The 23,257-nt window shown below is 46.4% G+C and overlaps 1 protein-coding gene across 1 annotated transcript in view; it reads left to right on the top strand.

The window, feature by feature from the left end:
• LOC138579492 (killer cell lectin-like receptor subfamily G member 1) overlaps nt 1-23,257 on the top strand; it is a 300,846-nt gene that overhangs the window by 245,702 nt on the left and 31,887 nt on the right. The window contains exon 5 of the mRNA XM_069649814.1: nt 3,433-3,587. Coding sequence (XP_069505915.1) covers nt 3,433-3,587 — 155 coding nt within the window. The remainder of the gene's footprint in view (nt 1-3,432; nt 3,588-23,257) is intronic.

Genomic DNA, 23,257 nt, shown 5'->3' on the forward strand with positions numbered 1-23,257 from the left:
ATCTTTATCTTTTTCTTTTGACTTTTGCCCTTAATTTGTAATTTGTAATTTTAAATCGGATGGCTTTGAATCTATTTCATTATGAACAAACTGAACATGTTACTTTTTTGTTTGTTCTTTTATCATTGTTAATCTCAACATTTCTATTGTAAGATACATTGTTTTTAAAAGTTGATTCAATTCAGCTAATAAAAACAAATAAGAAGGGAATCTGGCAGCTTAATGAGAGGTCCTCTTTTTATATGGCATGGTATATTTTAAGTTTTGTCTCTGGCCAGAGCACTCAGCACTTTATTTCTCAGGTAATATATAGTTTCTGAGGAGAGATGAAGGTTTTCAATTGTCCTCTCTATTTGTTATTTATCTATTGTGAATAGCTATTTAATAGATGTATATTTTTGGGATTCATGGCTGATAGTTTGAATGTCATAGAACAACTATATTGCACTGTATTTAAAAATATTCTTCTTCATTTTGTATGGTGTTTCATGTGGAACATTAACTTTGATTAACCAATTCACAATAAAAAAAAACTCAGGAACATTGATCAGGTTACCTCTTGTTCATTCAGTATTCATTTCTTGGAGGCACTTGCTAGTAAGCATGCCAGTTGGACCAGGCCAATAGCTAGCAAGGGACCTTCGAGTAATTTTCCCTCTTTACATAAGCTCATTTTACATTAGCCTTTGGTCCAGTACTTTTGTTTACGAGCAAAGTTGGATGAATGACGATTCGGACATGACTCCTGCATGTAGCACGATGTTTTCATAGCTTGCTGAGCAATCATTTTTTTTTAAAACTCTTTATTTCTTATTTTCAACAAGGTACAATAAAAACAACAGTATCTACATCTTAGGTCATTGAGTCACAAACTACACAATAGCTTAAGACAATTATTATAACAGAATTGCAAATGGTAACTATATTCTACAATATTTAACTAGGACTAACCTAAAACAAAACCATAGGCACTAAACAAATGTCAACAGACAAGTAAGACTACACAAAACAAAACAACCACATAACCAACACAACCCCCCCCCAATATTCACATTATGTGAAAATAAATCATGTCACTCCACTCCATAACCCAATCCGGCATCACCCATAAAGATCAATAAAGCTTCCCCACAGTTCTTCATAAAGAATGTCCTTGTTTTGTTTACTATATATCGTTTTTTCAAATCTTGACACAATTTTAACATCTAAAATCCACTCCTCCACTGTCGGTTTCTTTCTCTTCTTCCAGACCTTTAATATCTGTTTAGCTGCCACCAACAAAACTTTGCTCACTCCACATGATATTATCCATTTTATATCCTGCCCACCACTGGACAATAGTAAGATGACCCACCACTTGACAATAGTAAGATGACCGCCCAGGGATTGTGTGGATAAATAATGTTCCAGATTCGGTCATTCCTGTCAATAACATCCCTCCAAAAACCCACCACCCTTTCACAATCCCACAACATATGTAGTAGATTACCCTTTTCTTTCCTACAACTCCAACACGATCATCATCAACCAACCCCAATCCGCACATACGCACTGGTTTCCAATATATTCTGCCCAATATCCTTTGATGGATGTAACGTAATTGTAGATCCACTTTAGCATTCGTCTGGACTTTCCAAATCTTTTCCCATTCTTGTGGTGTAAGTTCCCTGCCTAACTCTTCCAACCATGACAATCGTAACTTTTCCCATGACGCCAACCATTTCCCATCAAGTTGCATAACCTGCATGAAATTAGACACTTTTTGAAATCCATTAACCAATATATTAAACATTTTCGGTTTCTTCAAAAATGGAGCGTCCATCATTTGTCTCCTTTTTGAGAGTAAAGTTACCAGTATATCATATCTCCTTAATTCCCTATTCCGCAGTCCAAACCTCTCAACCAAACTTCCAAAGGTACCACTCCTTCATCACTCCACACATCACCAATAGTTAAAATGCCTCTCTTAACCCAACTTCTCCAATTCAATACTTTATTATTGAACTGCAGACCAGAATTATGCCAAAGGGATGCCTCCTCATAAATATAAAGACCTTGTCCAGTTCCCATTATCAATGACGACAATGCTTCTTTTGTAGCCAATACTGCTTTCAAACACTGCACCTTCCTAGGTAACATCCCAAAAGAAAACACACATTTAATATTATACAGCAAAAACCGCTGCATCTCAATTTGCACCCAACACGGCACGTGACTCAGATCTCCACAAGTGAATCAGACACTTTTTTCAATAAAAAACCATTACCATAATTCTTTAATATCGGGTACTTGAACTTTCCGGACCATAATGTACTGAGGAATTCCGGCTCTCTTCCTGAATCCCCATTAATAGTCTTGAAACAACCTATCTATACGTGCAAATGCTCTCTTAGTAAAATGCAGAGGCAAAGATTGAACAACATACAGAACATTTGGTAGCAAAAGCATTTCAATTGCATTAATTTTACCCCAAATAGTAAGATTGACACGTCGCTATCTCATAATGTCCCATTTAAGAACCTCAATGATCTTATTAACATTATAACTTACAAACTTTTCAAAATCCTGAGTAATATCAATACCTAAGTATTATACACTAGAATATTCCCATTTACAATTCAATCCCAGCAAATGTTCCCATCCTGCCGAGTTCCTCACCGGAAATATTACCGTTTTATCCCAATTGATCCGGTAACCCGATAACTTTCCCACTTCCTCAACAACACTCCTCAATACGTGACCCCCCACAACAGGATCATTCAAGATAACCACCACATCGTCCGCATAAGCCAATGCCTTAACTTCCCCATCTCCCACACCTAATCCTCTGATACACCCATTTTGACGTATGTATGCTAACAAGGGCTCCAACACGAAATTAAATAACAATGGCGACAAAGGGCAACCTTGCTGTGTGCCTCTATACAATGAAAATGATGTAGAAACTCCCTCTGCTTCTGTTTATTTTTATTGTCTTCTAGGGACGTGAGGCCCATACAATTAGTAGCATTTATCTTCTTGATTTAAACAGGATTTCCATTAGATTGCTGCAGGCACAGCCGTGTGTTGGTAATGGGGGTGGGGCATTGAGTTTGGGATGTCCCTTTAGAGGTGCAAAGGGTGGGTGATTAGAAAGGGGAGGGGTGCATAAAGCTGAATGCTTTGGGCAGCAGTGATTGAAAGTAATGGCGATGGTAAGATGCATTTTCTTTCACTGTGCTCCTGTCTTGATAGCCCAGTTGTGAAACACATTGTTGGTGGGTGTAGTGGAGGGGATTTGAGAAGCCGGCAGGGGCTTGTATTAGGGTGAGTGGGAGGAGCCATGGAGTGCGTGTGAGAGGTAGTAGGGATGGGTGATTGTGGGGTGGTACATACCTTCACTATTGTCTATGTACACTTTGACCCCTGCTAATCTCACTCTCTCTACTCCAGCAATATCTGCTTGTGAACTTTGCCCCAGCGGGTGGCTGCTGACCAGAGGACGATGCTTCTTTTTCTCGCATGTTCTGAGGTCCTGGGAGTTCAGCCGAGAACAGTGTCGCTTGCTGAAATCTGACCTGCTCTCTATCGAAGATGAGGCTGAGATGGTAAAGTATTTGTATGGAGATGTTGGCATTAACAGTGAAAAATGAAGCTGCCTGACAATGTGAATTAAACATGTCAGCAATTACTGCTATGTATTGGTATGTTAGTCATAGTACGGGGAACAAAAATGGAGTACCCATTGCACAGTCTTGCTAAACTGTGTATACGGAATAACCCCACGTCAACATAGTTAAATGTCATTAAACTTGTCTGTGTAGAAATTAAAAAAATATATTAAATATATCACAACATAACGTTTTTAAAACAATTGGCCTCATTATAAGTTTGGCGGTCTGGAAATAAGGCTGCCGGTAGCAACATACCGGCACTCTTTACGGACCACCAAACTAAGAGAATGCTGGTAGTGGCTACAGGACTCCCAGCAGGCCTGACCTACCCGGTCTTCACGACCCTATTGGCACATCTCTCCCTGAACCACCAGCACTGTTAGCAATGGTGCCGGTGCTTCAGTGTCCCCATTCCCGTGGCACAGGAATCAGGGTTTACTGTTTCCACCGCCTGCCATAATATCCCGGTGTCACCGGGAAAGCTGGCGGCGGAAACAGTGTTACAGGGTTGCTGGTAACCTGCCGTCTACACTGGGTTTTACCAGCAACCCCTGTAATGAGCCCCAATGTATTGGTTGTATTTCTAAAGCTATAACACAGCTGAGAAGGTGGGCTTTGATTGCATGCGTCATGAGAATAAAAACTTTTTAAACATTTCATTTATGCAGAGTGAGCAGCAATCCGGCCCACACATACAAACATAGATGTGCTTCTCGGGTTCAAAGTTACAATGAGACTCATTACAAGGTTGGTGGTAGAAGTCGCCAGTAGGTGGCGAGCTATCACCGTCCCCATAACACTGCTGCTGCTGCCTGGCGGCAGAGCAGTTATTACCCATTCACATGGAGTTGGAGTCCGCTAGGACTCCATGGGAATAGGAAACCTAAAACACAGGCACCAGTGTTAATGATGCTGGTGCTTCAGGGGGAAACATTGCTGGTAGGGGCCTGATCTCCTGGCAGGTCAGGCCTGCAGGGAGTTTACGTGCCCCTACCGGCAAACTTGCATTTTGGCATTCTGGAAAGGGTGCCGGTAAGTTGCTACTGGCACCCTTATTTCCGGACCGCCAAACTTATAATGAAGCCCAACATCTCAAGGTTAAGGATCTTAAGGTTTTAGCACTCCTGAGGTTCAAGGCTTTGGCATCTGTCTCTTTGAGGTGTCCTCTGGGTTCAGCGCCCTTCAGTCTCAGGGTTTCACTGCACTTCAGGCTCAGGATTTCAGCATCTTTCAGTTACAGGATCATGTGCTCTAAGGGTACAGCACCCATCAAGCACAGGGTTTCACCAGCCTCAGATTCACTGTTTCCAGCACTCAAGCATTCTTTAGGTTCTACATTTCCCAGGCTCAGGCATTATTTGAGTTCAGCAACTCTCTGGATCAAGCATTCTCTGGGTTCCACATTTCTCAGGCTCAAGTATTTTCCAAGTTTTGCATTTTTCAGACTCTTGCATTCTTCGCATTCTGCATATTTCACTCCCAAGCATTTAGCACCTCTCAGGCTCACACATTTGCCATGTTTAGCACCTCTCAGGGTCAAGCATTCTCTGCTTTCAGCAGCTCTACGGCTCAGATATTCTCAATGTTCAGTACCACGAAGGCACACGCATTTGCCATGTGTATCACCTCCCAGGCTCAAGCATTCATTTCAAGCTCAGGCATTCTCCACGTTTATCCCATCTAAGGCTGAGGCATTCTCCATGATGAGCACCTCTAAGGCTCAATCATTCTCTGCCTTCAGCACATCTGAGGCTCAAGCATTCTCCATGTTTATCACCTCCCAGGCTCAAGCATTCTCTGTGTTGAGCACTTCTTAGGATCAAGCATTCTCTGTGTTCACCGCCTCTCAGGTTCAAGCATTCTCTGGGTTCACCGCCTCTCAGGATCAAGCATTCTCTGTGTTCAGCACTTCTTAGGATCAAGCATTTTCTGTGTTCAGCGCCTCTCAGGTTCAAGCATTCTCTGGGTTCAGCACCTCTGTAACGCTCACCTGGTATCCACGGGGACGTCACTCAGCCTGTTCTGACCTCTTACGACCTCAAACCCTTCCCTGGAGGCTATTCGGAGACTGGGCCTGAAACACAGGATTGTTAGAGTTTAACTCCCTATTGTTTCTGTGTGCTTGAACCCCTTCTTCCCCGGGGTCCAACCCTTCCCGTTGATCCAAAGCTCACCTTGTTTTCTTAGATAGTGTGCTCTCCATCCTGCTTTCAGCACAGGGGCGCGTTGATTGATGCAGGCTCGTTGCTGCCTAGTTACTTCACTGGCAAGAGTCTGACAGGTAAGTATAATGAGTCTTTTGAACAGTTCTCTAACTTCGTTCCTTTCCTTCCTTAGATGAGGGCGGGGATCCGGGGATGGCAGCGTGCTGCTGAGATGAGTAGCACTGAAGGTGAGTGAGAGTGCGATGCGCGATGCACTCCTTTCATATTTGTATTGAACTGAGTTCTTTTTCTGAGTCTTTTAGGTGCCGCGACATTTTCAGCGTGGATGCCGGTTATGAAGACCAAATGCGGTGAGTAAGCGTGGTATGTGGCGCCTCTAGATGTTTCCACGCTAACCTGGAGTGTCTTTTCCCTCTTGCAGATGGATGAGAAGTTCCGGAGACAGAGTTCCCCCAGAGTGGCAGGGATTCAGGTAAGCCTTTGAAGCTCGTACATTATTTAAAAATAAGCGAAGATTTGCAGAATGCTTACTAATGCCTTTTTTCTGTTCTTTTCCCTTTTCCTTAGTAAGCGGCAGGATTTATGTCGGAGGTGACGGTGAATGGACCCAGGTATCTTGGACGGAAAGTTTGGGTTCCTTTAATGGACACGTGTTTAGACGCCAGCCAGACTTTGTCTCCCAGTTGGTAGTTGGGGGCCTTTGCTTGGTGTTGATCAGCAAACTTCTTTTGGTGATTCTTAACTTGAAGTAGGTGTTCAGCTGCCCTTTTAAAGGTTCGAGAAATGGTGGTGTGCAAGGTTTTGACTGCTGGCATTTCCAGGGTTGTAGGAATGTCCAACTCAGAAGTACGTGGGTACCTGCCATACATGGTATAAAAGGGTGTCTGCCCAGTGCTGGTGTGTAGGAAATTATTATAAGCATATTCAGCTATCCATAATAGGTCGAACCAGCTTCCTTCAGCTTGGTGTAAGATGCAATGCAGATACTGCTCGAGCGTCTGATTTGTCCTCTCGGTTTGACCATCCGTTTGAGGATGGTGACTGGTGGATAAGCGGATGTCGATCTGGGCCATAGAACAGCATTTTCTCCAGAAGTTAGATCCTAATTGAGTACCTCGGTCTCAGACCAAAACTGAAGGAAACCCATGGAGCCGTACGATGCCGTCAAGAAATACCTTTGCCAGAGTGGAAGCATTTGGGAGCCACTTAAGAGGAATAAAATGTGCCATTTTTGAAAATAGGTCCATGACCACAAGAATAGTGTTAAACCCTTGACTGGGTGGTAAATCAGTAATATAATCGAGGGACAACGTGTGCCAGGGTGCTGGTGGGATTTCCAATGGTTGTAATAGCCCAGCCGGTTTCTGCTTGGATGACTTGTTTTGAGCAAACACTCTACAAGATAGGATGAATTGGATAATGTCTTAACGCCACGTGGGCCACCAATAATTTTATTTTACCTTGGCTAGGGTTTTAGCGATTCCGGGGTGGCTCTCGATCAAGGAATCATGATAACCGGACATGACTTGTTCTCGTAGTTCTTGGTTTGGTAAGAATAAACGATTCCTGAAGTAGGGCAACTGATCTTTTATCATGTAATGTTCTCCTTGTGCACACCACGCTTGTAATTGCTCCGACTCGTCAGGTTTTGGATTTCTTCATGTAATTCTTTCAGAGTTATGGTTGCTGTGATTCCTAGGAGTTTGTCACTCGGGATGATTGCTATTGGGTCAGGGGTCTGATACCCTTGCTCTTCCACCCACATACGAGAAAGGGGATCGGCCTCCCCGTTTTTCACCCCTGGTCGAAATGTAATCACGTAGTAATCATGTAATCATATTCAGCAAAAAAAAGAGCCCAACGTAGTTGTCGTGAGGATTGGGCCTTTGCCGATTTTAGGTACTGGAGATTCCGGTGGTCAGTTATTACAGTGATTGTGTGTCTGGCGCCCAGGAGGTAGTGCCACCATGCCTTAAAGGCTGACTTAATGGCCACGAGTTCTTTGTCTGTGATAGCGTAATTGAGTTCAGGGGATGTGAATTTACACGACCAGAAGGCAACAGGGTGTAACTGGCCTGTTTCGGGGTCCTTTTGTGAGAGGACGGCTCCCATAGCCATGCTTGAGGCATCCTTTTCCACCAGGTATGGGAGATCAGGGCGAGGGTGGTGTAAGATTGGGACAGATGTGAATCTTGCTTTGAGTTCCGGGAAAGCCTCCTCGGCTTCTGTTGTCCACTGGAACTTTTTGTTGCTTTTCCTTAGTAATGACGTGATGGGATGCATGATTTGCGAAAATCCTGGGATGAACCGGCGGTAGAAGTTTGCAAAAACCAGCATACTTTGAACCCCCTTGAATCGATTTGGGGATGGCCAGTTCAGGATAGCATCTACCTGTGTACATCCATTCGGATTCCATTCGGGCTGAGAATAAAGCCCAGGAATTCCACCTCAGAGATGTGGAAAGAACACTTTTCGAGCTTGGCGTAGAGCTGGTGTTGACAGAGTTTCTCCAATACGGATCGGACATGTTTAACGTGGTTCTGATTTGATGCGGAATATACTAGGATATTGTCGATGTACACTAGAGCACAAACATCAATCAATTCCCGTAGGACATCGTTCATGAAGTATTGAAATGCAGCAGGCGCGTTGCAAAGGCCAAAGGGCATTACTTGATATTCGTACAAGCTGTATTTGGTGCGAAAAACGCTTTTCCATTCATCCCCCTGTTTTACGCGAACAAGGTGATATGCCCCCCTCAGGTCTAGTTTTGTGTAGATTTGGGCATCTTTGACTTGATCAAGCAATTCAGGGATCAGTGGCAGGGGGTAGCGGATTTTTACGGTAATCTGGTTCAGTGCGCGATAGTCGATGCACGTTCTCAAGTCCCCCTCCTTTTTCGGTACGAAGAATATAGGACTGGCTGCTGGGTACTTTGAGGGACGGATGAACCCGTTGGCCAGGTATTGGTCAAGATAGGCCTTCAGGTGCTGGTTTTCTGGTTCTGCGCGTAAATTCGCCCACAAGAGATTTGTGAGCCGGGTATCAGGTTGATTTGGCAATCGTATGGTCTATGCGGTGGCAGGGTATTAGCTTGTTCTTTCTGAAAGACATCTTGAAAGTCCTGGTATTCACTTGGTAGAGTGCCGACTGCCAGAGTCGCAAACGCGGAGGTTCTGGTGTCTATTGGTTGTTTCTCTTGGCGATAACATGTGTGGGCGCAAGTCTTGGGAAAGGCCAATTCTTTTGCTTGCCAATCGATTCGAGGATTGTGAGCTACCAACCATGACATTCCCAAAATCAACCGGAACTGTGGTGCCTTAATGAGGTCGAAAGTGATAGATTCTTGGTGTCCATCCTGGCACAGAAGGGTTAAAGCTGCAGTGCATTGGGATACTGGACCAGAAGCTATTTCCGTGCCGTCGACAGTGGTAAAAGTGTCGGTGGTTGATTTAGGGCGTAACGGAAGCCCCATCTTTGCCGCAAGACCCTGGTCGATGTAATTCCCAACGGCTCCACTGTCTATGTACGCTCTTACTGCGTGCTTCCGAGATGGTTGTTGGTGATTGATCAAGACCACAGATAGTGCAAAATGGGAGGTCTGTAGTTCACTTTCTTTGCTCGACAAGTGGACCCCTACACTTGCCGGGCTGGTGAGTTTTCCAATTCCTTGATGGTATCTTCCTTGTCCGTGGCCCCTACCATCCTCCTTGGTGGCTTCACAGGGCACTCTTTAAGGAAATGACCTGACCTTCCACAGTACAGACATAACTGCTGTTGTCTCCTTTTATCCCTTTCCGCTTTAGTCAAGGGGGATCTGAGCCCCCCGATTTGCATTGGTTCTCCTGAACCTTCCGTTGTTCGGGAAGTATTGTCCTTTGAACGCACATACAAAGGGCGAGGGTCTGGTCTGGTTCGATCTGCCCTTCGGTCCTGCAACCTATGATCCAGTTGAACAACAAGGTCAATGAATTCTGAGCAGTCTTTCGGGGGGGTTCACTACTTGTGCGAGAACATCCTTGAGCTCCCCCCACAACCCCTGATGAAATCACGTGGTTCTCTTCTCAACTGGCCATTCTGCTTCAACTACACGTCTATTGAACGTGGCTATGTATGTTAATAGGTCTTGATTCCCTTGGTGTAGGGACAGAAGTTCATTGTCTAATACCTGCCCATGAGTACGACGGGCGAACAGCTTTTCCATCTCCTGCTGAAAGCCCCTGAAGTCATGCATCAAAAGTTTGTCTTTGGCCACAAAGGGTACAGACCAGTCTGCAGCGCTACCACTCAGGTAGGATAGCACAAAAGCGACCCGTGTTTGGTAATTCGGAAAGGCCCCTGGCCTACAAAGGAAGTGCAGGCGGCACTGGTTCATGAACGTTGCAAACCTCTTGGGATCCCCCGTAAATTGTTCGGGCGGGGCCAAGGGAACTGCCCCAGGAAGGGTTCTCTGAACGGGATTGGCTGATGGTGCTGGCATTGAGGGCACGCTTCCCGGCAATGGTGCATGCCCTGCTTGTGACTGGAGAAGTTGCCGGCTTAAATCATCAGTGCGTTCTTTGGCTACTATCAACTCTCTCCTCAGGGTGTTGGTCTCCTGCCTGGCTGCATGTACTTCGGAACGTAGCAGCCCCAAAATGTGGGCTAACTGGTTGGTTTCTGACGTTTCCATGACGCCCAGGTGGATTTTGATGTGAGGCTTTGTGTTCTGTAACGCTCACCAGGTATCCACGGGGACGTCACTCAGCCTGTTCTGACCTCTTAAGATCTCAAACCCTTCCCTGGAGGCTATTCGACTGGAGACTGGGCCTGAAACACAGGATTGGTAGAGTTTAACTCCCTATTGTCTCTGTGTCCTTGAACCCCTTCTTCCCCGGGGTCCAACCCTTTCCTTTGATCCAAAGCTCACCTTGTTTTCTTGGATAGTGTGCTCTCCATCCTGCTTTGAGCGCAGGGGCGCGTTGATTGATGCGGGCTTGTTGCTGCTTATTACTTCACTGGCAAGAGTCTGACAGGTAAGCATAATGAGTCTTTAGAACAGTTCTCTAACTTCGTTCCTTTCCTTCCTTAGATGATGGCCTGCGTCCGGGGATGTCGGCGTGCTGCTGAGATGAGTAGCACTGAAGGTGAGTTAGAGCGCGATGCGCACTGCATCCAATTCGTATTTGTATTGAACTGAGCATTCTCTGGGTTCCACATTTCTCAGGCTCAAGTATTTTCCAAGTTTTGCATTTTTCAGACTCTTGCATTCTTCGCATTCTGCATATTTCACTCCCAAGTATTTAGCACCTCTCAGGCTCACACATTTGCCATGTTTAGCACCTCTCAGAGTCAAGCATTCTCTGCTTTCAGCACCTCTCCAGCTCAGATATTCTAAATGTACAGTACCTCACAGGCACACGCATTTGCCATGTGTATCACCTCTCAGGCTCAAGCATTCATTTCAAGCCCAGGCATTCACCACATTTATCCCATCTAAGGCTGAGGCATTCTACATTATGAGCACCTCTAAGGCTCAATCATTCTCTGCCTTCAGCACATCTGAGGCTCAGGCATTCTCCATGTTTGTCACCTCCCAGGCTCAAGCATTCTCTGTGTTCAGCACCTCTCAGGTTCAAGCATTCTCTGGGTTCAGCACCTCTAAGGCTCAAGCATTCTCTGGGTTCAGCACCTCTGAGGCTCAGATATTCTCCAAGTTTATCACATCTAAGGCAGAGGCATTCTCCATGATGAGCACCTCTAAGGCTCAATCATTCTCTGCCTTCAGCACATCTGAGGCTCAGGCATTCTCCATGTTTATCACCTCCCAGGCTCAAGCAATCTCTGTGTTCAGCAACTCTAAGGCTCAAGCATTCTCTGGGTTCTGCAGCTCTGTAACGCTCATCTGGTATCCACGGAGACATCACTCAGCCTGTTCTGACCTCTTACGACCTCGAACCCTTCCCTGGAGGCTATTCGACTGGAGACTGGGCCTGAAACACAGGATTGTTAGAGTTTAACTCCCTATTGTCTCTGTGTGCTTGAACCCCTTCTTCCCCGGGGTCCAACCCTTCCCTTTGATCCAAAGCTCACCTTGTTTTCTTGGATAGTGTGCTCTCCATCCTGCTTTCAGCGCAGGGGCGCGTTGATTGATGCAGGCCTGTTGCTACCTTGTTACTTCACTGGCAAGAGTCCGACAGGTAAGTATAATGAGTCTTTTGAACAGTTCTCTAACTTCGTTCCTTTCCTTCCTTAGATGATGGCCGGGGTCCGGGGATGGCGGCGTGCTGCTGAGATGAGTAGCACTGAAGGTGAGTGAGAGCGCAATGCGCGATGCACCCCTTTCATATTTGTATTGAACTGAGTTCATTTTCTGTGTCTTTTAGGTGCCGCGACGTTTTCAGCGTGGATGCCGGTTATGAAGAACAAATGCAGTGAGTAAGTGCGGTATGCAGTGTCTCTAGATGTTTCCACGCTAACCTGGAGTGTCTTTTCCCTCTTGCAGATGGATGAGAAGTTCCGGAGACAGAGTACCCCCAGAGCGGCTGGGATTCAGGTAAGCGTTTGAAGCTCATACAGTATTTAAAAATAAGCAAAGATTTGCAGAATGCTTACTAATGCCTTTTTTCTGTTCTTTTCCCTTTTCCTTAGGAAGCGGCGTGCCGGGATGGGAATGACACCACCGAAAATGCCCGCAGAACACAAGGAGCAATGAATTATGGGCACAAGCGCTGCAAGGTAAGGCTGTTCCTAATGGTGTTCTTGCAGGAGCTGAGCGCAGAAGAAAGATGCAGACCTACTGGAGTCCGATCCGAACACGGTGAGTGTCACGCTGCAGGTGCAAAAAACACAAAGCATGTTTCTCAGCCTGAGCGTGGCTTAAATAGTCTCTGGGTATCCCAGGTGTCTCTGGGCTGAACCACACCCACAAGACTAGACTGCACATGCAGTTCTGGGAACCGAAATATTTGGGGGCATCCATCTTGTCCCCATCAATGCACTACAAGTCCAATCCCCAATGTTATCCTACGGGAGTGAGTGAGTCTGGTGCCACAAGTGCCAAGTCTGACTCCAAGTGGGTCTTTGGAGGGATGGAGAGGCCCTTGAGGGCCATGTAGGTGATTGTGGCCTAGCTCCAGCCTGACATCTTGGAGGGCTGGGGACATGAGAGACATGAATCATGACAGCTCTCAGGCTCAGGCATTCTCCACGTATATCCCATCTAAGGCTGAGGCATTCTGCATGTTGAGCACCTCTATGGCTCAATCATTCTCTGCCTTCAGCACATCTGAGGCTCAGGCATTCTCCATGTTTATCACCTCCCAGGCTCAAACATTCTCTGTGTTCAGCACTTCTTAGGATCAAGCATTCTCTTTGTTCAGCACTGTGATGCTGGAAATGCATCGGAAGGACAGGGCCTCCGTATCCTTGTCCTTTACTGCTTTTTATCGTGTGTTCTGTCATGTTTTCCGCACAGGAGTTCATGTGGGACTCCTGGTGGTGCAGCTCTCTCTCTTTTGGTTTGGTGAACAGACCCATGGGATACCCTTATGGCACCCATGGGTAGGGGTGCACCCCTGTGCCCCTAGTGTATGTTTTTGGGCACCTGTGTGTGACCCACAGAGCAGGGTATGGGCTGTTGGCAGCTCCGTGCTGAAATGACTGGTGCCCTGAGCATCCTCCATTTTGGGTTGCCCAGGCCCTGTCATTGGAATCGGTAGATTCCGGATGGAGACAAAATGGCACCCATGGCCTCTTGCCTTCCATCACCTGTTACCTTGATCTTCCCGAAGTCCCGGGAAGCCCTGCCTCTGTCCCTTCCCCCTGACAGGCTGTTGGGTGGAAGTTCCCTATATGGTAGTGTGGGGAAGTACCGACCAGACTGGCTGGAGCCTTCTCAACGACCGTATGTTGTGGGTACGCCTGTGGGTGGGACCTGGGTGAATGGAGTGTGTGACGAATATACATTCTATGTTGTGGCTGTCTAGTATCTGGTGGTTGACACAATGGTTGAGTCAGCCCTGCCCGAAACCGGTATAAATGCAGCTTGATGTGTTGAATGGCTCTGTACTTGTCCAAATACACATAACTTGTTGTGAGTGTCTGGAGAGAAGTGAATGGCCTGAATGCCCCGTGTGCCTGATTGGCTACCTGCCTGCATGAATGACCGTAGTCATGATTGGATGCTTGAGTGTGACCCAGCGGAATGAATGGGAGATCAACAGTATATCTGGGGACCTCTCACTGCTAGGAATTGTGTTCAGAAGCTGAAGTCCACTACGAGGAGTAACTGGAGTAACTGAAGCTTGATTTTGAAACCCTGCTGGACGAGAAGAATTGCTGTTGCTCTCCTTCGCAATCAGAAAGCTGCTGTGCTTCAAGAACTGACCCAGAGAGGACCTGGTAAGGCGCCCTCTTCCCGAGCTATGAGGGACCATCGTGCAGAGCTGATCTTTGCCTAAGCTCCCTGGTAGACAGACCTTCGACAGGCTGCCAACCCGATACGGGGATTGCTGCAGAACTCCAAGGAGAAGCGCCCGGACTGTTGTCCGCCACTGTCGACGACCGCCGTTGCCGACTGGAGCCGCTGTGCTCCCGTTGCCTAAGAACTTCATTGATCCAATGATGCTCTCGTCCGCATCGTCGCCGCTGTATCCTGCTGGAGAAGGCCTGACCGTCGATGCGCTGAGGAGCATCCACCGGGGTTTTCCACCACCCAAAAACCATAGAGACGGCGACGACTCGACGCCCTTGCTGGGCCACAGTTCTTCAACTCTTTGCGGTCCAGAACTATCGACACCGAAGTGCCCCGCACGCCTCTTCTTGGCAGGACGTTTACGCTTCCCCGTCAACGAGAACCCTAGGAACGATGCGGCCACTTCACCGTCGCAGTTCGACCTGTTCTCCGTCGGACGTTCGACGACCCGTGACTCCTGCCTGAAAGGGAGGACACTCAAGAAGGGCCGTCGATTCCCCGACACGGAACGCTACAACGCCAAGGTACTTTGGGGTTGCAGAACTATTGGAAAGTCTAGTGGGAACAATATATGGACTGGGCTTGTATCTTTCTTCTACAGGTTGCCCAGGTGGGGGGATCTCCACACAGAACTGTGTCTAAGTATCGGGGCCAGTATTCTGCTAATTGTTCAACCAGCTTGCTTTCCTTCCTCTCTCTACTGCTGGTTTCCTCTTTATTCTATCTGTGTGTCATCCTGACCGTATGCACTTTAATGAGATCTAATAACGTTTGTGGTACCACTTCAGAAACTGTGGCCCTCATTACAAGTTAGGCGTTAAGGGTTTAACGGCGCCGTCGGCGCCGTTAACCCTTAACGCCTGATTAAGAGGTCCCGGGTTTTAACGCCTGCTTTTTGCAGGCGTTAAAACCCATGCCGCAAAGTGACCTTGGTGCTAAGTACATTGCCCAATTTGGGAATGCCTTTCCCCATTCCCATTATGCCCTATGGGGCAAAAAAGGGAATGGGGAAGGGCAAATGGTGAATGGGGAATTACCGCCCCACTCACCTTGGAATGGGGCGGTAATTCCGCCATCCACCATGCCGGAGTCCGGCATGGACCATGGTGCTAATAGCACCATGGTCCACCGCCTTACTCGTAATGAGGGCCTGTGTATATTTACCATTGCTGATTTTCAGAGTACAAAGTGAGTTATTGTGATATTGTATATACCTTTGAACATTAATTATATAAAGACTGTGTTGTAACTGATACAGTGTGTGGACATTCCTTTGTGGGTGCTTGGGGACTACACTGTACTTAAGAACCAGCTCGCATTACCTCCTGAGAAGCTAGGCCTTGATTGCTCGACCACACCTACCAATACTAGAGAATCTTGGCGGGGTCTCTGTGCCTCCCCTCTACCATATAGAGAGCGGAAGTGCCGACCCCCCCTCCGGTCTTTACAAACACCTCTGAGGCTCAAGCATACTCTGTGTTCAGCACATCTGAGGCTCAAGCATTCTCCATGTTTATCACCTCCCAGGCTCAAGCATTCTCTGTGTTCAGCACTTTTTAGGATGAAGCATTCTCTGTGTTCAGCACCTCTGAGGCTCAAGCATTCTCTGGGTTCAGCACCTCTCAGGCTCAAGCATTCTCTGGGTTCAGTACTTCTTAGGATCAAGCATTCTCTGTGTTCAGCACCTCTGAGGCTCAGGCATTCTCTGGGTTCAGCACCTCTCAGGATCAAGCATTCTCTGTTTTCAGCACCTCTGAGGCGCAAGCATTCTCTGGGTTCAGCACCTCTCAGGCTCAAGCATTCTCTGTGTTCAGCACCTCTGAGGCTCAGGCATTCTCTGGGTTCAGCACCTCTCAGGATCAAGCATTCTCTGTGTTCAGCACCTCTGAGGCGCAAGCATTCTCTGTGTTCAGCACTTCTTATGATCAAGCATTCTCTGTGTTCAGCACCTCTGAGGCTCAGGCATTCTCTGGGTTCAGCACCTCTCAGGATCAAGCATTCTCTGTGTTCAGGACTTCTTAGGATCAAGCATTCTCTGTGTTCAGCACCTCTGAGGCTCAGGCATTCTCTGGGTTCAGCACCTCTCAGGATCAAGCATTCTCTGTGTTCAGGACTTCTTAGGATCAAGCATTCTCTGTGTTCAGCACCTCGGAGGCTCAGGCATTCTGTGTGTTCAGCACCTCTGAGGCTCAGGCATTCTCTGGGTTCAGCACCTCTCAGGATCAAGCATTCTCTGTGTTCAGCACCTCTGAGGCGCAAGCTTTCTCTGGGTTCAGCACCTCTCAGGCTCAAGCATTCTCTGTGTTCAGCACCTCTGAGGCTCAGGCATTCTCTGGGTTCAGCACCTCTCAGGATCAAGCATTCTCTGTGTTCAGCACCTCTGAGGCTCAAGCATTCTCTGGGTTCAGCACCTCTCAGGCTCAAGCATTCTCTGGGTTCAGCACCTCTCAGGCTCAAGCATTTTCTGGGTTCAGCACCTCTCAGGCTCAAGCATTCTCTGGGTTCAGCACCTCTCAGACTCAAGCTTTCTCCATGTGTGGCATCTCCCAGACCGCCGTGACAGACCTTATAACACATGTACAATGTTGGATAAGCACGTGACAGACCTTATAACACATGTACAATGTTGGATATGCCCGTGACAGACCTTATAACACATGTACAATGTTGGGACAGACCTTATAACACATGTACAATGTTGGATAAGCCCGTGACAGGCCTTATAACACATGTACAATGTTGGATAACCATGAGCCTCGACTCCTGTCACCATGATGTTGGCCCTCATCCCAGTTTGGTGTTTACTGAGAGGGAGAGCAATTTTGACACCACAAGATATACAAGTGCATGTTTTCAAGGCAGGAGTATAGCTCAGCGGCAAGGCGCTTGTTTTGGAAGCATGACAGTATGGGTTTGAAACCCGGTCCCACGTTTAAATATTGGACTCCGACATAAAGCAAAGATATAAGATCCCTATTTAATTTTTGTTTTTGTTCTCAGCAATCATACAGACCTGCATGCAGAGTAGCCTCATTGTTAAACCAAGTGGCTTTCTAAACAGTTATTAATCTTGGGTTATTAGCACTTCAATCATATACGCGTATTTTTCCTCATACAAACATCACCGAACCTCACAATGTTGTAGCACAGACAAAACAAGTAATGTCTTCCAACTACATATAGTCCTATAATCAGGGCTCAAAGGCCTATTATGCGATTCTAGTCAGCCTCTTTGGACCTTTAAACAGTTACATTTCTTCAATGGCATTGAGCCTTATCCCAAGTTTGTCAGTCCAGTGGTAACGGGTGCTGGTAAGCTACCGGCACCGTTACTACCAGACCGGCAAACTACAAGTTGTGCTCGCGGGGGCAGACGGGCACTCGCGAGCACAACTCGACGGATGCACCGGCACTATTCATGAATGGTGCCGGTGCATCCGGCCTCCCAATTGCCATATGGGGCTCAATTGGGAATGGGGATGAATGAATTCCGGCGCCTTGCAATGGAGAAATACAGGGTCCGCCAGGGTTGTAATGTGTCTGTATTTCTCCATTGCCAGGCGCCAGAAAAATATGCAAGTTTTGCGGGAGCCTGCCGGTTTTACAGGCAAGGCTATCGCCGAACTTGTAATGAGGCCCATTGTGTTAAAGTGAAAGGAACTCAAAATAAATGCACCCAAACCATCCATGCGAATTGGGGGATAGATGTTGTCCTTTTAGGAAATCATAAACTCGGGTGCATGTATAGTATAGATACATTAATATTCTGTGCAATTTAAATTGATAGTGCAGCTTTCCTAAACACAAGGCTGTAGATTGTGGTATCACGCATCTTGTCTTGTATTTCCATGGAATGCAAATGATATGAAGCCTCTGCACCATTTTTACTTGGGGGGGGAAGGGCTTGTTGCAAATGAAGCATGTTGCGGTTAATGCAACCTTCTCCAGTAGCAATACTTCCTATTGACATCGGAGAACATAAAGTTAGGGGACCACCTTTGAATTGGTTTGTTACTTTAACAAAACAAAATCTTGATTCTTAATACATCCAGTTTCTTGTCCCAGAATTGTGGGTGGGATTGTATACAAATGGAGGTTACATCAGAGGTAGCTACTTAGTGCAGGACAATTGAAACATGGCAAGAAATTGCAGCAGGCAGGGCCATCTGGATGGAGCCCTGTGGGTACTAAAGATGTTGCTTTGCCTGGCAGCAATGTTGGTGCTTCAATGAGTTTGACCAGAGGATCTGCAGGATCAGACCTATTTCTTCACTCATGGATTCTCTAAAACTCTTTGTCCTCGTGCCAGCTTTGATAGCTTCTAAAGGGAAAACCATAAGCAGGGCAAGCATGTATCATTGAGCAGAGTGGCCCTTAAATAGCTAGCAGTGGCTCACCCGAAACAGCCGCAACATTGCCCATACTCCCAAGGCATGCTGCTAACGTGCCACCTGACAGTTTTGCATTTTGGACCAGCCAATCACCCAAAGTGGCAGGGGTAGAGGAGTCTCATAACAAGCACCCTTGGTAACAGGGATTTCCAGGACAGCAGGGAGTACAAGGACAACAGTTACAACCAGGACAGCAGGGCTGCACACGGCCACAGGGTCATTACGTTGACCCCTCTGTCTCTAACTACTTCTAACAGACTGGACATTGGAAGAACGAATCCCCATATAGATCCCGGCGCAATATGTTTCCCAATCCACAGGTTCAACGGTTTAACCTGAACCCTGCGCCAAGTGCCTGTGTTTTTCCAAATCAAGCTGCCATTATGCAGGAACCTTTCCACAACCCTAATGCTCCGAAGCGTGTCCCCAGTCAATACCACCACTTATAGACCCGGATCCCTTCTGACTCAAAGCAAAGAATGGTCTCTGTATTGACCCCTTGATACCCGTAGATAAGAAAGGCCTGTAAGCACACTGTTAGGGTCGAGGGAAGAAGATACCCTGTTTAGTCGATAACGGTGCCAGCAGGTCTGCCCTGTGCTTTGAATGATTTGTTGACATCCTTGTATCCACTGATACAGCGAAGGCAGTGGGAATTTCTAACTTCCACACGATATATCAGATAACAGAACCCTTCACTGTCACATTGGGTCCTATAACTGATAAACATGCGTTTCTCCTTGGCCCCACCGCTCTGATATATTTGTTGGGTAGCTATGTATTATGCAAGCTCAGGTGTATTATCCATTGCAAACCAGAAGGCGTCTTCTTAAGTGTTCCTGAAGAAAATGCCGAAGCAGTTTTGCCGGTGATCTAAAAGAGTATACAACAAGATGCACAGTGTGGGAAGGAGAATGGCTTATAGATGTGATACTGCAATCCCTGTGGTCAGCGCATGGTTATGAGGTTGGATACATTCATAATTCGGAACCACTAAAGATGAAGGTGAATCCTTCTAAGAAGCAGCCTCGCATTCCCTAATGTAGCCTTACAGACTGAGGCAGGGGTTGTTATGGTGGGATAATGACCCGCCACCAAGTTATGGCCCAAAGCTAAGCCGAGGTCTATAAGGCTATAAGCACATGGTTACAATAGCAATACAAGTTTCGGAGTCTTTGTGGTAAAGTCAAAAATGGTGCTTTAAGAGTGAGTAAAGTAAATGGACAAGCTGAGTTAGTAAATTTACTGTGGTTATATTATTATATTGATTTTCGGGAAATAATGATGAAACCCACGGGTTGCAAGAAAACACAGTTTTGATGCAAAGTAATGCATAAAATAAAGACGGCCGGGAGGTGAGTCTCGTGAGACTGAAAGACTCTCAACATGCCCACATTAGGTTTCAGTATTTCAAGACAAAACCACAAGATTAGCATACAATACAAAATGTCAGGTGCATTATAATTTCTTCACCCTCATTTGTTGTCACCTATATGAGTATCTAACAACAACATATATTATCACGTTTTATTGTTTAGGTCAGTCGCAATGACGTAGTGAGTGCATCCCCTGCAGATTGTGTAGTCAGCAAGAAAAGTGAAACTGACCCCTGGTGGCAACACATTTGGAACAAGCTTCTCTCCCATGAGACCTGCCAGGTTGGCAATCCCCTGTTTCCCAGACCTTGCAACCCCTCAGACGGTAACATACTCTCCTCCCCCAGCCCCTCCTTCACCTTTTGTCAATCTCCAGCATTACCTGAAATGTCATAAGGCCTAGTATGATAGTCGCTGTCTGTCTCATCTCCTACCTCCCCCTCCCTCACTCCCTCCCCTCCTTATCATTGTCAAAGCTATTGCTCCCTCCCTTTCCTTGAAGCGCTTTGAAACACGTGTGTATAGGCACCATACAAATAAACTATCAATATCAAATATCTTTGCAACTATCTTATTGTAACACGTTGCTGTCTCCGGCATACAGTCTTCTAGCCAAGGCCCCATATCACTTTGGGAAGCAGGTGATGTCATGAGAAGTGCAATTGAGGCCCCACTCTAGGAGAACGAATGCTTCATATCTATGTGTATTCGCAAGCCACTTTACCATGTACCCAGCAGTCCTAAGGTTCGATTGGGGGAGGTAGCACTACAGCCTGGTTCAGTGTTCTGGCATCATCTCTACACACGGTCCTTGCTCACACTTGAAAGATGCCCTTCAGTAACTCTTGTGTTCATCTGCTTTGTGCCCAGGGCAGAAAGTATTACTTTGTGGGATGCTCAAATGTGCTGGGAACAACTTCATGACAGGGGCCATCAGGGTCCGATTTCTTCAGACAATAGCAGCTAGCGCAAGTCCCGCCTCCTGTCCCCCACCCCCACCATGGGCTCTGGACTCAAAGCTTTCTCTTGATTTTAGTAAATGACTGAACGTTCAGAAATGACCCTAGTGTCATGCATGGGAAAATCTATCAGCAGCAGGCTGCAGACCCTGTCATCTTAGTGTTAGAAAATAGGCCTAAAGTGATAGAAGGGCGCACTCAGTGGTGTGAAGGTTCAATACAAATTGCCTTGCCTTGGACAGCTTGTCAGAGCTCTTCATGCGGGTAAAACCCTCTGAGCCTCTGAGCTGATTCTTCCTGCTACGTTTGGTTTGTTGATAGTGTATCCCTACTTCTACAGTGTATTTAAAAAACATGGTTGTCTTCATAAGTTAAGCTTTTTAATTGCAACTTGGTTGAACTGAAACAGGTTTAACATGGGCAGGTATTAGATGTCATGTACAAATACATGGTTTCTCTATAGGAAAGTGAACACATTTTCTAATGTTTTATTTTTCTCTTGTGTATTTTAAACAGCATTTTGCAGAACAAAAAATGTCCTCCGGGAGAGGAATGGTCTTCTAGGAAGAAATCTGGAAATTGCATTTTTGCTTACACGTCCGCATCAGAAGACCGAATGTTCCGAATGCAGACACTAGCCATAGTTATTGACTGCACTCTGAACCTTCTGATTGGCTGAGAGGAGGACGCTAACAATTTCCATTAGCTAATATCCTTTAAAGCCCAAAGCTGAGGAGGGTATTCCCTTTTCTGACAAGGTATTGTCCCAACTTCCAGCCCTTGAAAGCACCACTAACAGATGGGGAGACCTCCAGAATGGCCATGGCACCCCCCTGCCCACTTTTCAAGGTGCAAATGGGGGGTGGCGCATATGCACCGGACCGGAAGGCCTGTGCTTCTGATTTAATAATATAAAGAATGGCATGAGAAATAGTATTCTTGACTTTGTATGTGGAATAGCCCAGTGTAGATGTGGGAATTCCTGTATAGGGGGGTTTTATCGAGGGAGAATTTGTTTATTTTTGCAATGTTTTTGGCTGCAAATATGTGTGGGAGGGTGGGTAATGGTAATAAAAAAGGTTTAGGGAGGGAGGGCTGCGTGGGGTCAACTCTGCATATATTTGAGGGCAAAGGGAATACACCGGGGGCCCGATTCTCAACATGGCGCAGTGAACGTGCTAAATAGCACGAGTCACTGCGACATTTTGTGACGCCCAGGCACCACTGCTATTCTGAAGTGGGCCTGGGCGTCATCGCAAAGCACGACAGTGCTTTCGCTGTAATCCGCCTGTTTCTAATGGAAACATGAGGACTGCAGAATCTCGGCAGCATTTTCGTTAAATAACGAGGGAATCGTTATATAATGAAAATGCTGCCGATCCTATACACCAAAGTGAGCAGCTTCAACATTGCAGGAAAATGTGCAGGAGAGAGACTGAGCAATATACAGAAGACACAGGCGTGTTGTACCAAACACAGAGAGACACAGAAAAATTTGCCCTACTGTACCAAACACAGAGATATATTGGATAATGTACAGGAGAGACACTGAGCAATGTACAGAACGCATAGCACTGCTGTACCACCAAGAGACAGAGGATAATGTGCAGGGGAGACACTGAGAAATGTACAGAAGCCACAGCACTGCTGTACCAAAAACAGAGAGACAGAGGATAATGGACAGAGGATAATGTGCAGGGGAGACACTGAGAAATGTACAGAAGACACAGCAGTGCTGTACCAAACACAGAGAGACAGAGGATAATGTGCAGGGGAGACACTGGGAAATGTACAGAACACATAGCACTGTTGTACCAAACACAGAGAGACAGAGGATAATGTGCAGGGGAGACACTGAGAAATGTACAGAAGACACAGCACTGCTGTACCAAACACAGAGAGACAGAGGATAATGTGCAGGAGAGACACTGAACAATGTACAGAAGACACAGCAGTGCTGTACCAAACACAGAGAGACAGAGGATAATGTGCAGGGGAGACACTGGGAAATGTACAGAACACATAGCACTGTTGTACCAAACACAGAGAGACAGAGGATAATGTGCAGGGGAGATACTGAGAAATGTACAGAACACATATCGCAGCTCTACCACCAAGATACTAAGTCATTTTACACTTGTACAGATGCAGCAACGCAAGTAGCACAAAATTATCATAAAGGCTGACTCCGTAGTAAAATAGATTGTGGTGATGTGCCAATGTATATATATAGGAATTCATGAACTATGGATATTCCA

This window comes from Ambystoma mexicanum, chromosome 3p (assembly GCF_040938575.1).
Source record: "Ambystoma mexicanum isolate Mex_15411 chromosome 3p, UKY_AmexF1_1, whole genome shotgun sequence".
NCBI classification, from domain to species: Eukaryota; Metazoa; Chordata; class Amphibia; order Caudata; family Ambystomatidae; genus Ambystoma; species Ambystoma mexicanum.